Source organism: Talpa europaea, assembly GCF_964194135.1.
Source record: "Talpa europaea genome assembly, chromosome: X".
Classification (NCBI taxonomy): domain Eukaryota; kingdom Metazoa; phylum Chordata; class Mammalia; order Eulipotyphla; family Talpidae; genus Talpa; species Talpa europaea.
Window position 1 is genome coordinate 95,333,283 of NC_140081.1, and position 14,524 is coordinate 95,347,806.

General features: G+C 64.4%; 1 protein-coding gene across 2 annotated transcripts; it reads right to left on the bottom strand.

The window, feature by feature from the left end:
* Positions 1 to 594: 594 nt before the first annotated feature.
* L1CAM (L1 cell adhesion molecule) lies at positions 595 to 13,041 on the bottom strand (the record flags this gene model as incomplete). Of its 2 annotated transcripts, XM_084258603.1 has the most annotated exons (27): positions 595 to 826; positions 1,414 to 1,486; positions 1,833 to 1,967; positions 2,315 to 2,470; positions 2,582 to 2,701; positions 2,780 to 2,953; positions 3,038 to 3,160; positions 3,241 to 3,442; positions 3,607 to 3,722; positions 4,130 to 4,352; positions 4,515 to 4,585; positions 4,773 to 4,970; positions 5,212 to 5,322; positions 5,473 to 5,597; positions 5,773 to 5,929; positions 6,033 to 6,199; positions 6,315 to 6,426; positions 6,939 to 7,082; positions 7,206 to 7,337; positions 7,508 to 7,692; positions 7,825 to 7,936; positions 8,184 to 8,354; positions 8,443 to 8,565; positions 9,459 to 9,661; positions 9,839 to 9,944; positions 10,314 to 10,328; positions 12,966 to 13,041. In XM_084258603.1, 27 exons carry the CDS (start codon positions 13,039 to 13,041, stop codon positions 595 to 597), a joined length of 3,762 nt encoding a protein of 1,253 aa, XP_084114729.1. The 2 variants fall into 2 exon arrangements, with proteins under 2 accessions (XP_084114729.1, XP_084114730.1); XM_084258604.1 differs by lacking the exon at positions 10,314 to 10,328.
* Between the last annotated feature and the right edge of the window lie 1,483 nt (positions 13,042 to 14,524).

Genomic DNA, 14,524 nt, shown 5'->3' on the forward strand with positions numbered 1-14,524 from the left:
ACTTGGATGTTGTCTGGTGGGTACCAAAGGCAGCGTGTGTGGGGAGCCCCTGATAGCCGGCCACGAGGTGGGTGGCTGCGGGAGGGGTGCAGACTGAGTATGCTGGGGGCTCGGCAGACGGCCTCCTCTGCACCCACGACTGGAGGAAAGCGAGCAGATGAGGGGGACACAGAGTTCTGTCCCAGCCAGGCTGGCCGAGGGGCTGGAGGTAGAGGTGCCACCCCGGTCCTGAGGAGACCCTTTGAGGCCACCCCTACTTCCTGTCCCCCCCACAGCCTCTCTGCGCGGAGGCTTGCGAGGCAGCACCTGAAGGCTCCTGCTGTGTGTGATGGGCCCCCGAGCTGGAGCAAAGCAGTGTGTGCCCAAGAATGGGATACAGCTGGGTTTTGGCAATCAAGTGGGGATCGGGGAGTCAGAAGGGGATTCAAGGCAGTGAGGTCCTCTTCTCTGCCCCCCGACTCAAGCCCCCCACGGGCCCAGGGCCAGAGGGGAGGCGGAGGCTGGGTGGGGAGGGAGGGCCCCGGTCCCAAGGTCAGGGGGCCGGCACCGGCGGTGTCAGGCTCAGGGGTCCCGGCCTCCCCCACCACGGGGCGGCTATTCCAGGGTCCCCGCGGGGTTGGTGGGGGAGGCGGCCCCTGAGCTGTCGTTGCCTCCAGCCGCCCCCTTCTCCTTCTTGCCGCTGTACTGGCCGATGAAGGAGCCATCCTCGTTGAACTGCACGTCCACGCTGCCCCCGTAGTCGGCCAGGCTGTCGTCACTGCCCAGGGGCTTGATGTCCCCATTGAGAGAGGGCTGGCTGCTGCCGAAGGCCTTCTCCTCGTTGTCGCTGCCGGGAGGAGGGGGCGGGCGGGAGGGCGTGAGGAGGGCAAGGGCCGGCACTGGCCCGTGGGGAGCCTGGCTGCGGGGTAGCTTGGGGCTTTGGAGGCACCGGGGAAGAGGCTCTCGTCCTTCACCCCACAGCAGGGCAGGCGGCACGCAGGTGAGGGCACGGCAGGAGCAAGCAGGCTCCCGGCCTGGGGCTCGGGGGGGCTCCCAGCGCACAGCCGTGTTTGCAAGGGGCGCCTGGCTAGCAGTTGGCCCTGGCTGCGGCCGCGGACCCGGGCTTCCCTGGGGGCTGGGCGCTGGGACGGTGACAGGCAGGCCCAGCACTGGGTGTCCGTGTGGGGAGAGGGATGGCACGTGTTGGCTTTTCCCTGACACGGGGCTGCGGGCCGTGCTGGAAAGCAGGAGTGGGCGGGGCCGGGGGTCATGGAGCACTCCCAGGCTCACACTGTCCCCGGGAGGGGCCCCCTGCCTTACCTCTCCAGGGACCTGAGGTCACCCGGCAGCACGAAAGAGAGAAAGACAGGGTCAGAGCAGCCCAGCGGCCGCCGGACGGGGCAGCCCAGCGCGGCCCCCGCCAGCCCGGCTCACCTGTACTCGCCGAAGGTCTCGTCCTTCATGGGTCGGGCCTCGGAGTCCACCTGCGTGTCCTCCTTGTCCTTCACTGCAGACACAGAGGGCAGCTTCCTCTCTGGCCCGGCCTGTCCCTGGCCTCCGGGTCCCAGCCCGGGCAGGGGCACTGGTGGGGCGGTCCTCAGAGCCGAGGGCCCTCACCACCGTCTTGGCAGCACTCAAGAGGCCAGGAAGCCTTCAAGGCTGTAGCCCTCCCTGCCGAGGCGCCCAGCTGCCATCTGTGCCCATTGGCACAGCAGCTCCCTCCCTCCCCTCTCCGACCTGAGCCTTGGCACAAGCCGGGGCAGAGGAGGACTGGGAGAAACAAGAGGTGCCCCGCTCCTCTCTCCCCTGCGATCTCTCGGCCTTGCGGCTGTGCGCCCCGGGGTGGGGGTTACCTGAGTATTTGCCGCCCTTGCTGTGCTTGATAAAGCAGAGGATGAGCAAGATGAGGAGCAAGAGCACGACGGCGCTGACGAAGCTGATGAACCAGGCCTCGGTGGCGAAGCCGGCCGGCCGGAGCAGCACACGGCCTGAGCGGGGAGGCGGGCCGGGCCCGGGGTGAGACGCCTGGCCTCGGACGCCGCCTCCCCCACTCACGGCCCTGCTGACCCCAGGTCCAGGGTGATGGCCCGGAGCTGAAGCTCCAGGGACTGACGTGTGGGGGAGCTTTTGAGGGTCAGGGGAAGCCATCTGTGAAAATGACTGCCTCGGAGTAGTTAAAACAGAAAAATGCTAAAAGAGGAATGGCGGCGCCCAGACACCTCCTTCACGGGCCAAGGGCACCCAGTTTATGGGGGCAGGGCGCGCTGTGGGGGGGCGGCGGGGGGCGTGCTGTGGGGGGCACGGACCGCTAGCAGGGCACTGCGGGCAGCCTCACCGGTGCCGTTGGTCTTCACCACGAACTCCCGCAGCAGCGCGCTCTCCTTGAGCAGGAGGATGGTGTACTTGGTGTCGGGCTGCAGGTCCCCCTGCGTGTAGGAGCTCTGGCTGTAGCTGACGTCCTGCGGCGCGATGTGAGGGCCCAGCTTCTCGTCTGTGTGGGGGAGGGCGGGGCAGGGGGGAGTGGCTGCAGCACACTGCTCCAGGCACCCCCAGCCCTCCTGGCCCAGGCCCCCCTCACACCAGGGGCCCTACTTGTGCTCACCCTGGAAGGCTTTGAACTTGATCTGGAACCCGAAGTTGCACTGGCCCTCCTTGGGAACCCACGAGACCACGCTATAGTTCTCGCCTGTTGTGACGGAGATGTTGCCAAAATCCGGGGTCCCTGGGAGTGTAGGGAGGGTGTGAGGCCGGGGGCAGCCCAAGGCGCACCCGCCTGGTTCCCCGCAGACCCCCAGCTTACCAGACAAGGCCATGGTGCCGCCCTCCCGCGCGATGGCCTCGCCGGGGCCCTCCTTGGTGGTGGCCTGCAGCTGGAAGCGGTAGCGCAGGCGCGGGCTGAGGTTGGTCAGGTTGTGCGTCCGCAGCTCCGGATCGGGCAGGTGGAAGGACAGCTGCTGCTCACCCCCGTCGTCCACTGTGGGGCAGGAGGGAGTTGGTTCTGCCTGCCCGCTCTGACCCCCTCGGCCCCCCACTCCGGGCCAGGCAGGTGTGCACGTACGGGGCTGGTAGGTGAGCACGTAGCCGGTGAGCACGCCGTTGTGGCTGCGCGGGGGCAGCCAGTGCAGCAGCAGGCTGGTATCCGACTGGCACTCCAGCTGCAGCGCTTCAGGGCAGCCAGGCACTGTGGGGCACAGACGTGAGCGCTCCAGCCAGGTCCGCCCTGGGGGAGGGGCGCGGGGGAGAGTGGCCGGCCGAGCTCACCTCCCTCTGGGGTGTTGAAGGTCTTCTGGCTGGCGGGCCCCAAGCCCCGGCCATTAAAGGCTTGCACCTCCAGATAGTAGATGCTGTAGGGCCGAAGGCCTCTGAGGATGGTGCTGGTGGAGTTGGCGGGCACCACCACGTGCTCCTTGTGGACGTGCCTCTTGCTGTGCTTCCTCTGGCTGCTCTGCCACCAGTACGTCACCTGCATGGGCAGGAGCCTCCGCTGGGGCACAAGGCACCAAGTGGCAGCCCCCGCTGCATCTGCCCGCCACCGTGCCCTCCCCGCCAGAGGGCTTCCCCGAGACCTGCCAATGCCGTGGCCCCTGGTCCAAGGGGGCCCCCAGCCCCCATGCCTTGGACCCTTACATTGTACCCCCGGAGATGGCCCTTGACTTGGGCGGGGTCCAGAGGCCGCCACCTGACCAGCACGGCACTGGAGTTGAGGATCTCCACGTCTCCCAGCTCAGGCTTTGCCTGCGGGTCTAGAGGAGCGGGGACGCGGATGAGGGGCGCAACAGCCCGAGGCACCCCAGGACACTCCCGCGCCGGGAAAGGATCCCGGCTAAGTGTGGGTGGGTCGATGGGGAGCAGGGCCTTCCCGCTGTCTCAGGGGGCCCTGCAGGGTGTTCATTTGTGGCAGGGAGAAACAGTAACGATGACGCAGAAGGGACAGGGCGACGAAAGGCACATCTGGTGACATTTCCGACCCAAGGGAAGATGCAGGTGGTGAGCCCGGGCCGGAGCACCCACCCTGAGCCGGATCGGCCAGACCCGCAGGCTGGCGCCAAGTTGGAGTGTCTCCTAATGGTGCGCCGGTGGCCGGATGGAAGGAGGCACAGGGAGAGAGGTGGGCGCGGGAGGGGAGCAGGCCCGGGGCACCGATACTCACAGTCCTCCCCAGAGTAGCCCACGGTGACGGGGGGCTCCGGGCCCTTGCCCTGGCTATTGACGGCCTGGACCTTGATCTCATAGGGCACGAAGGTGGACGTGTTGGACACAACCAGGAAGGCCTCACTCACAGTCTTCTCCTGCCAGCTCCCCCGCGAGCCCTGAGGGCGCCACTGTACCCGGTACTGAATTTGTGGGGCGTTCCAGTCCATCCACCTGAGTGGCTGGAGGGGGCAGGGAGGATCTGGTGGGCCACAGCTGCCTCCTCCTGTCAGCTGCCCCCAGCTGCCCTCCACCCCCAGCCATGGGGGCCATGCACAGCCGTTGGGAGCAGGGGCGTCGGCGTGCAGCCTGATGTCCAGGGGAGCTCACCCGGGGCCCCTCACCTTCCAAGTAATGACCATGTTGTCAGTCTCGTTGCCCTCCCCCTTCACATCCACGGGGTTCTTCTCCGGTGCTGGAAAGGCACACATTAGCATGTCAGGGCTGCCAGGTTGGGGAAGGGGCGGCCCATTCTGAGCCCAGAAGCCAGGAGCCAGCAGCCCCAAGGGCACCCGGAACCAGAAGATCCTGGCCACAGTCACTCTCCAGAGCCTCTTGACAGACCCTGGAGTCCCGGCACCTGATGCTCCCCAGTGGCTCACCTGCTTCGGGTGTGACCACAGTCTCAGAGGCAGGACTAGGTTCTCCGGGGCCGTATTTGTTGATGGCGGTAACTCTAAAGGTGTAGTGGACGTAGGGTGACAGCTTGAGGATGGTGGACGTCTCGTTCCCAGGCACCTTGCCCAGACTGTGCAGCTTCTCAGGGGCCATTTCCTTGTCTTCAAATTCAATGTCATACTCTGCCAAGAAGAGAGGCAGCCGTGGAGTACGCAGCGTGGGCCGCGTGGGGGCAGTAGTGGGGGGACAGTTGTGGCTCTCCCTGAGGACAGAGGGAGGGAGGGCCCAGGCAACTAGCTGGCTTCCTCAGATGCCCATGAGTCCCCACGCCCAGGCGCATGGTTGGGCGAGGGCCGCCAGAGGGGAAAGCATGGGAACTGCTAGCTGGGGTGGCAGTGGGGGTGGCGCGCTCAGGCCTCTTACTTTCGATGGGGGCGTTGTGGTCATCGGCGGGACTCCAGGACAGGCGCACCTGGTTCTGCTTCAGCAGGTGACGATCAGACAGCTCCAGACGGGGCACCGGCCCGGGGCTCCCTGAGGGTCACAAAGGGTGGGTGCTCCAGCCCACTTCAAAGCCAGCCGCCGCTCCCAACTTGCAAGGGCCAGGCAGTGTGAGCCGGGGCTCCCGTGCCTGCGGCACCCCCATGCCCTCCAGCACAAGCCCCATGCCGCCCCAAGACTCACCCACCACCAGGAGCTCGGCCCTGCTCTCCACTGTGTCCAGCTGGGTGCTGGCCACGCAGCTGTAATTGCCCTGGTCACTGTAGTCCAGACTGTGGATGACCAGGCGCCCATCCTCTATGAAGTACCTGGGGAGCGGGAGTACGCTTGTCCTGTTGCCGCTGACCCACCCCCTCCTGCCCTCTCCTGCCAGAAACTTCCCCCTCCAAGGCAGGTTGCTCCCCACGACGAGTACAAGGCCGGCACCTGCTCTTCCCGCCCCCCACGCCATTCGCCCTGAGTGCATTGGGGCTGGGGCCGCACTTGTCACTGTCCCCCAGCTCCTGGAGGGCTCGGCCATCCCCACGCCAGGTGATGCGGTGCTGCAGGGAGGGGTCAAAGGAGGCCTGGCACGTGAATGTCACCCTTGAACCTTTCTTCTCGATGGCGCTCCGGGGCCCCTGTGTGATCCGAGTGGCATCTGTGGGTAATGATGGGACGGGAGGGTCACCCCAGTGTCATCCAGAAAACCTAACCTTCCCCCCACAGGTGTCACTTCTCTCACAGCAACAGAAGTGCCTGACCTTTGACCTGCAGGTTAGCCGCAATGGTCACGTTGTTTTGGTCGTTGGCAGCCTGGCAGAAGTAGTGTCCGGTGTCATTGGCCTGGAGGTCACGGATGCCCAGGGTCCCGTTGGTGTAGGGGAAGAAGCGCTCGTCCTGCAGCACCGTCTTGCCATCCTTGTCCAGCCTGCGGAGCGGGACCCAGCTGGCTCAGACTCCACCTGGGACGGGCCCCTCTGCCGTCCCTGGCTCTCAGGGCCCGGAGGTGCATAGAGGCGCCCCAGCACGGAGCGGGCACTCACCACTGGACACTGGGCACGGGGGCTCCGAAGGCCTTGCACAGAAGGTAGGCAGTACTGCCCTCCACTGCCAGGTACGTCTCATTGTCTGGGGTCAAGATTTTGGTCGGCAGCTCTGGGGAGTGGGCACGGGAGATGGGGCAGGACTCAGGCCCGGCAGGGGCACAGCTGTGAGGGGTGGACGCAGGGCAGCGCTCCCAGGAGGGCTCGTGGCCTTTGGAAGTGCAGTGACGGCAGCGGGCACGCCCAGGCCCAGGCCCGTCTCACGACTCTGCTCTGCTCTGACCCCAGGCTGAGCCGCCAGATGTGCCTCCCGGCCCGGCCCCCCTTGAGGCCTCACGACCAGTTGAGCCCGCTGACACTCTACCTCCTCCCGAGAGCCCCCTGGCCCAGCCCCATCGGCCCCGGGGTTCCAGGCCGCGGGCGGCTTCTGCACCTGTAAATGACACGGGGGCCGCTCCCCTTCCATCGCGACCCCACCCCGGCGCTGTGAGGATGGGCGAGAGGGGCGGGCCCCGGCGCGGAGGAAGGCGGCTGTGGTAAGAAACTCCGCTGCTGGCTGAGTCAGGCTGGTGGCCTTGCCCGGAGGGCCCGGGGGTGGGGCGGGTGCCCAGGGCTGACACTCACGGACGACGTAGATGTAGGCATTGGCCAGCAGGATGCCATGCCGGTTTCGGGCTTCGCACTGGGTCACCATCGTGTCGCTGGGCTGCACGTTGCTCAGGACCAGGGATCCGGGCTGAATCCGGTATTTCTGGTCCGTGGTCAGTTCTGTGTGTGCGGCAGGCGGGCCCCGAGAGCCCGGGGCAGGGCTGAGCCCCCGCCTGGCCCCCTCTCCCTCTCCCAGGCCCCGACTCAGCGCACCCTGCGCCCGCCCCGCCCACAGCGGCTCACCCTGCACAGGGATCCCATTGATTCTCCAGGTGACCTCGGGCTGGGGCCTGCCCTGCACCTGGCAGTCCAGGCGGGCCGTCTCCCCGGGCCCGTACAAACGGCTCTGGGGCTTGCGCAGCCAGTACGGAGCAGCTGCAAGAGGGGACAGCCGGCCTGAGCCCCGCCTGCGGTCTGCTCCGGCCCTGCTGCGGGTTCCCCCCCCGCCCGCCGCATGACAGTGGGCATCGTGGTCCACCGGCCCGGGGCCCTGCTGGGGAGCCTGCGGCAGCGGGTGGCAGCCGTGCCCGACAGAGGCGCCCTACCCTCCACGGTGACGTCGTAGGCGTGGCGGGCACTGCCCAGCGCGTTCTCGGCCAGGCACAGGTACTCGCCGTAGTCCTCCTCGCCCACGTTCAGCAGGTGCAGCGTCTTGTTGTGGTTCTGGTACGTGACCCGGTCCGCCGGCATGGGGACGCTCAGGCGCAGCCACTTGATGGTGGGCGTGGGGCTGCCCGGAGCCACGGTCCAGGGAGACGAAGGGAGGGAGCAGGGAGCAGAGGGGAGGGGGACAAGGGCCTCAGCTGAGCCCGGCCGGCGGCTGACCACCTCCCCGCACCCCGCAGCCGGCACGCAGACTCACAAGCCCTCGGCGATGCACTCCAGGACCAGGGGCTGCCCCTGCAGGGCCACCAGGTGGCTGCTGGCATTGGTGGGGAAGAGCAGGCGCGGCTTCCGGTCGATCATGCTGTTGGCTGGGAGGAGAAGGGGGTGGGGGCGCGGCCCACCCCTCCCCGCCCCAGCGGGCGCCCGGGCTGGGGATCTCCGCAGAGCCCGCAGTGTGCCAGTGTGCCCTGGGCCTCCGCTCGCTCGCAGGGAGTGCCCCTCTCTGTTGTCATCACCGGGGGGGGGGGGGGGAGCCGGGGGTGTCTGCTGGAAGCAGGCCCAGCTGGCGGGCGGAGAGGCGCCGGGAGGGTGTCCGTGGGAGCCTTTTGGACTCACTGGCCTTGACCCGGAGGTCAATGGGCTCCTTCTGAATGATGGTCCGGGTGCCCGGGAAGTGGGCGTGGCAGATGTAGTCCGAGTGGTTGTCCGAGGTGAGCACGTTGGCAAAGTAGAGGTTGCCGTTCTGGCCCATAGTCACCCGCTCATCCTGCTTGATGTGTAAGATCTCTGCGGGAGCAGGAGGCACAGGTCAGGGCCCGTCCTGGAGACATGCGCACTGGGCCCCGCCCCAGGCAGCGGCCCCCGTGGCACCCACTGCTATTCATCCAGTAGATCCGCAGCGGCTCAGCACTGGGTGGGGGGTGGCAGGGCAGAATCACCGACTCCCCTTCCTCTACCTCCACGGGTTTCACGGTCTCCTTAGGCCACTTGGGGGCACCTAGACGGGACAGAGGCTGCCAGGGGGTCCCGACCCCCCCCAGTCGAGGCGGTGCAGGGCAGAGGGAAGGAGGTCCGAGGACTTCCCGGGGGTGGCCGAGGGGGTGAGAGGAGCAGGCTGGCAGGAAATTCACATTAAGGTCCTCTTGGCCCCAGCTGGAGACCGGGGCCCACGAGGAGGAGAGCGTGGTGGAGGCCGGCAGTCCCCGCTCCCTGCGGCCCTCAGCGCCCACCCTCAGGACATGCCCGGGACGGGCGGGTGAGGCCAGGTGCGGTGACGGGGGAGGGGAGCTGTGCAGGGATGCAGGAGTCACAGGCCCTTCCATCATCCTGGCATGGAAACCATGGCGATGGTCCCCAAGGTAACCAGAGGGCGGCAGCTCAGGGAGATGGCGGCAGAGGGAAACCCCAGGGAAGCGCCACCCAGACCAGCGCAGAGTGCCAGGGCGGCAAGGAGGCGGGATGCCAGGTCAGTGGCAAGGGGAGAGATGAGGACAGACGGCGCCAGCCGAGGAGAGAGGAGACAAATCGACGCGGAGACAGAGAAAGGACAGAAGGGGTGGCAAAGGGCGCGGAGCATGGAGATGGAGACAGGACAGAAGCCAGAGGCCAGGCAACGGGTTAGACAGACGGGCCGGCTGGGTGGGGCACACAGAGCAGGCGTGACGGGGATCTCCGGCCAGAAGCCGAGCGCCGCCCCCAGAGAGGGAGAAGACAGGGCGGGGCGGCAGGAAGCCGCTGGGGAACTGGGCAGAGGGGCGTTGAGGCTGGCAGCGCACCCAGCCCCCGTGGCCCACGCAACCTCCCACCGAGGCACCGGGCCTCCCAGCGCCAGCCCAGCTCCCGAGACTTGCTCCGGGGCTCCCGGGCCCCGGGCCCCTCGGCGCCTCGCACCCTCAGCCATGAGCTGGATCTCATGGGACATGGCAGTGCCCAGGTCGTTGCTGGCAAAGCAGCGATAGGTGCCCTGGAACCTCTGGGCAAAGTTGCTGTTGTTGCCGGTGATGGTGAAGGAGCCGGAGTGAGGTGCCTGGTGCACGGTGACGCCCAGCTCCTCGCTGGGCAGGAAGTGGACGCCGTCCCGAGTCCAGCGGAACCTGTGGGCGGAGAACGGCTCAGCGGTCTGCGGTCCTGGAACCCAAGGCAGGGACGGCAGAGACCAGGAGCAAGTGTTCGAGGGGCCGGGGCCCCCAGGGCAGGCTGGCACACGGCAGGACCCGCCGACACCCAGAGCTGACAGCAAGGCTCAGGGCACAGGGTGAGGGGCCACTCACTGCACTTCGGGTTTGCCGCTGGCCTCGCACTTGAGGCTGATGTCATCTGTGGGGAAGACGACCAGGCGCCGTGGAGACTGTTCCGTGATGACGGGCGGCTCCATCACTGTGACGGGAGCAGCGGGCCGGTGAGGACAGCGTCCCGCCAGCCTCACGGCCTTGACCCCGTCCCATCATGGGGGACGCAGGGTCTGGAGCCCTTAGAGGACCCACAGCCATGGGGAAGGGGGAGGGCCTAGGCCCGTGGGTCAGAGGGAGGGCAAAAGGGATGCAGCACGCGCCCAGGCAGGACGGCGAGAAGGCCGCGACAACAGTGACGAGAGACGCGTCGGAGCCAAAGAGCGTGAAAGGGAGCAAAGAGCCAAAGCCAAAGCCACCCCTGCCAGACAGCCCCAGAAAGAAAGGGTGTAGGGAGGCCGCCCCGCTTTCCCTCTCTCCTGGCCTTCTGGGAAATGCTCCCATCCTCCCAACTTACCGTGGTGCCCTTCATCTGGGGGTCCAGCAGCGTGGGGGAGGGGAAAGAAATGCTGAGCCAAAAGCCCCAGAGGGGCCAATGCGGATGGGGCACGTGCCGCGCCTGGGTCACAGGGCCCAGGGCCAGGCGATGCTGGGTACAGCCCGAGCAGACCGGGGAGAAAGTCTTGCCTTTCAGGAGGCGCGTCCTTTGGACAGACCCTTCGTTCTCCGGGCAGAGCCTGCAGAAGCGACTCTATCCCACTTGCCCCACCCGCAGTCTCTCGCAGCCTCCCAGGCAGCCCGCGTGCCCCCCTGCTCCAGCCCACCTCCCTGCTAATCCAATTAGCGCAGCCCAGTGTTTTCGATGACCAGGCTCGGCCTGCGGAGCCCCGCTGCCCCTCCGCGCCCTCCCTGAGGAGCATCTGAGTTTCCGCTGCCTGCAGGGCTCACGCCTGCCCTCTTTTTTTTTTTTTTTTTTTGGTCTTTTTTTCCTCTCCTTCCTTCCTCCCAGCCCGCTACCAAGCTCCGGGAGGCAGAGGCCAGAGCAACTGCCCCCACCCAGGACTCAGCCAGCACCCTGGTCGCGAAGAGAGGACCTAGGAGAAGAGGGGAAGGGAGGAGTGACTGCTTCTGGAAGCTTTGTCTCCACCAAAGACCCCAGTGTAAGGCCCCCAGGAGAGGGGGGTGCTCCCTGGGGACACTGCAAGGAGCCCTGAGTTGGGGAGGGGCCAGAACAGGCAGCCCAAGAGCAAGAGACAAGGACTGGGATGACAGAATGGGGAAAAGCTGGGTGGAGGAAGCAGGAGAAGGCACAAAGGGATCTGGAGTGGCTGGGGAGGGAGAGGGCTCAGACCGGCGGGCAGCTCCCACCACGGCAGGGCCAGGCCACCACAGTAAGGCCTCCGGTGCAAAGCACACAGTGGGGCTGCTCAGTAGCCTTCTTCTCTCCTCGCTCCCTTCTCCAAATTCTCCCTGTCCCTCCACACAGATGCAGCAGTCAGATGGCCCGGCCCACATGCGAGCAGGGCAGGCCAATGCCCAGGCTGAGACCTGAAGGCAACCGAGCGTGGAAGGGAGGAGGATGAATGTGTGGCTGTGAATGTGCAGAGGCAGGAGGCGGCAGTGGAAGGGTGGATGGCCCAGGGCATAATGCAGCGTATCTGTGAGTGTCTAGCAGATGTTCGTACTGCGGGTGTGTCTTTGGGGAGTGCCGATGAGGGCTGTATGTTTAAGTGTGTGCCTCCATTCAGTGTACAATTTTGTGCTTTATACCCACCTATGGGTCTGTGCAGATGACTGCCTTTGCGTCCCAACCCCTCGTGGGTGTGTGTCTCCTGTATGTCCTCGTGGGGTGTTGGTCCCTTCCTATCTCTGTGCCAGGAAGGGGTACAGGTATCTGGCTCCCCTGTGTCTACCCAGGTGCATATCTGTGTGCATCTGTAGCTGGGGGAATCGGTGTGACGGTGCGTGACTAAAGGGGCATTTCCCCACCTTTGTCACATCAGCCCCTCTCCACCTTCTCAAACCCCTGCCCTACAATGCCAGCTGCCTTTGAAGACCACTTCCCTCCACCCCTGGCATTGACAGTTTTCCCATCACTGTCTCCACCAACGTCTACTGACACTGGCCTCCTCCAAGTCCAGAGGAGATGGCGAGGTGGCAAGATGAGGGGGAAGGAGCCCCTGAGGAGCAGGTCAGGTTCACAAATGCCCTCACACACTCAACGACGAAATGTCCCTTCACACAAATCCCTTCCTTACACAGGCATTCAGTGTGTTCACATCTTCTGCTCACATTCAGGAGAAAACATCATCACAGTACACACAGCACACACACAGACAGGTGCTCACAAGCACACACTCACTGCAATCAAATGTGAACAGATACCACAGAGCTTCACAGAGCTGACCAATGAGTAACAGTTATTTAGTATATGTGCTGCCGAAGCAAGCACCCAATGAGTAACAGTTATAGTGACTCACAAACATACCATACAGGAAATCAAAATCGGCCTAATGACACACCCACAGACAAATACACAGTCTGCCCAGATCGCAAGCACACACATACTCGTGTTTACTCACAAAGCTCCAGCAACACTCCCCAACACCCACATACCTCCCCATGACCTCCCACAAACAGAATGCTCTAGCAGCCCCAGCCCCCAGCCCCACCAAATAACTACTCATCAAATCATAAGGTGCCAGAAGGCTCCTGCATCTTTTCCTATCCCAGTCCATTGCAAAGCTACTGAGGGCCCAAAATAGGATTAACCAGATCAGCAGCAGGGCCAAGACTTGACTCCAGGCCTTCTCACAAGCCAGCTGAGGACAGGGAAGGCCCACCACACCACACCCTTGCGGGAAGAGGACTGGAGGGACAGGGCAAGGGAAAACAGCGAGGAGGCTGGGCCAGCGCCCTGTCCGCTGTCCTTGGTGCTGAAACCTCCCCGTCCCGCCTACGCGCCTGTTCTCTGTCCTTGGTGCTGACACACCTCGCAGTTTCCACCCTCTCCTTTCCAGAAGTACACGACGCCCTGGGTACCTCCTGCCCACTCCGTGCCCAGGAAAGGAGGGATGAGGGTGTAGAGCTGGGAGGTGAGGAGGCAGAAGATAAAGGGGGCTCCAGTGTGAAGGCAAAGGGAGGCACGAGTATCCTTCCAGCTACTCACATTCTTCCGGGATCTGGATGAGCAGGCAAGGACTGCACAGGAGGAGAGGCCACAGGTACCGCAGCGCCACAGCCATCTTCCAGGCGGCGCCGGCAGCTCAGCTGGGCACAGCTGGCCGGGGACTCAGGATCCAGCCAGAAGGAAGGGGGCCGATGGGAGGCTTCAGGTGGGAGCTGGGGGTGGAGGCACTGGGAGTAGGAAGGGAAAGGAAGGGTGGAGGACGAGAGAGGGAGAGAGCGGATGGACGTTAGTGACTAACATCGGGGTGAGCCCAGGCTCCCGGCCCCGCCCCTAGCCCCGCCCCTGACTATCTGACTACACCATTGCTCCCTCCACCCCCACCTTGGACTACCTAGAGGGAGAAATCTGGAAGACACTTAGCCCCAGATGGGCCTTCAGGTTGCCTCTCATTGTCTTCCTGCTCTGTCTGCGTTTTCCCCACCAGCTGCCCCTCCAGCACCAACTTGTTGCCCCCATCAGCTCCCCTGGGTATGCCACAGACTGCTCCATACATGCTGTCCCCATGTGCGCCAGCAAGCAGGTGCCTGTGGCATATGAGTGTGGATGTGGATCTGTAAGCAGCCAAAAGGCACATCATGTTTATGTGGTATTCATGTGGCTGTGTGTGTGCAAGCAAGGGTACATCTGTATGTGTCTTTTCAGGAAGGGGTACACTCCCAAGTGGCTGTGTATCTGAAGGAATCAGTACCCAGGTCTGCTAGCAATCTGCACACAAAGGTGTGCTGTGTTTTCTTGTATATCTGTTTCTCTGGGAGGTGAATCTTCATGTGTGCTATCTGCGTGCACACAAGCATGCACACACACGGAGAGAAATCTTGTTGCAGCGTCATTACTATAGGTTCTAAAGCCAACTGATTGCTGGTGCTGTTCAGGCCTAAGAAGCTGGTGGGGGCTTGGCAAGTGGGGACAAGGAAGAGAGGAAAGGGTCTCAAGAAGGTTGCTTTTCACAGAACAGGTTCAGGAAAAGCAAGAAAAAAGGGAGGGGGGGAGCTTCCCTTCAAGAAGTGGCAGGAGGGGCCTCCCTGGTGGCGCAAGGGGTTAAGACGCAGCACTGTGAGGCTGTCCACAGCCTCTGCAGCATGAGTTCAATCCCCTGCCAGGGAGCTACCCACATGGCACAGCAGACCTCTCCTGCCTCCCCGCTGCTCCCCTCAGCAGTGGATTTCAACCTGCCTGTTCTGTTCCCCGCTCTGTCTCTGGTGAATCCTCTCACCCCCCCCACACACACCTCTGCCCTGTACCCCAGTTCTTGTATGCATAAAATAAATTTTTTTTAAAAAAAATTAGTGGCAGGGCCTCCCCGGTGGTGCAGCGGTTGAGCGCCACGCTGTGAAGCTGTCCGCAGCCTCTGCAGCACCAGTTCGATTCCCCACCAGCCAGGGAGATTCCCACATAGCAGGACAGACCTCTCCTGCCTCGCCCGCTGCTCCCCTCAGCAATGTCTTTGGTCCATCTGTCTGCTCTGCTCCCCGCTCTGACTCTGGTGAATTCTCTCACCCTCCTGGGCTTCTGACTCTACCCAGTGCTTGTATAAATAA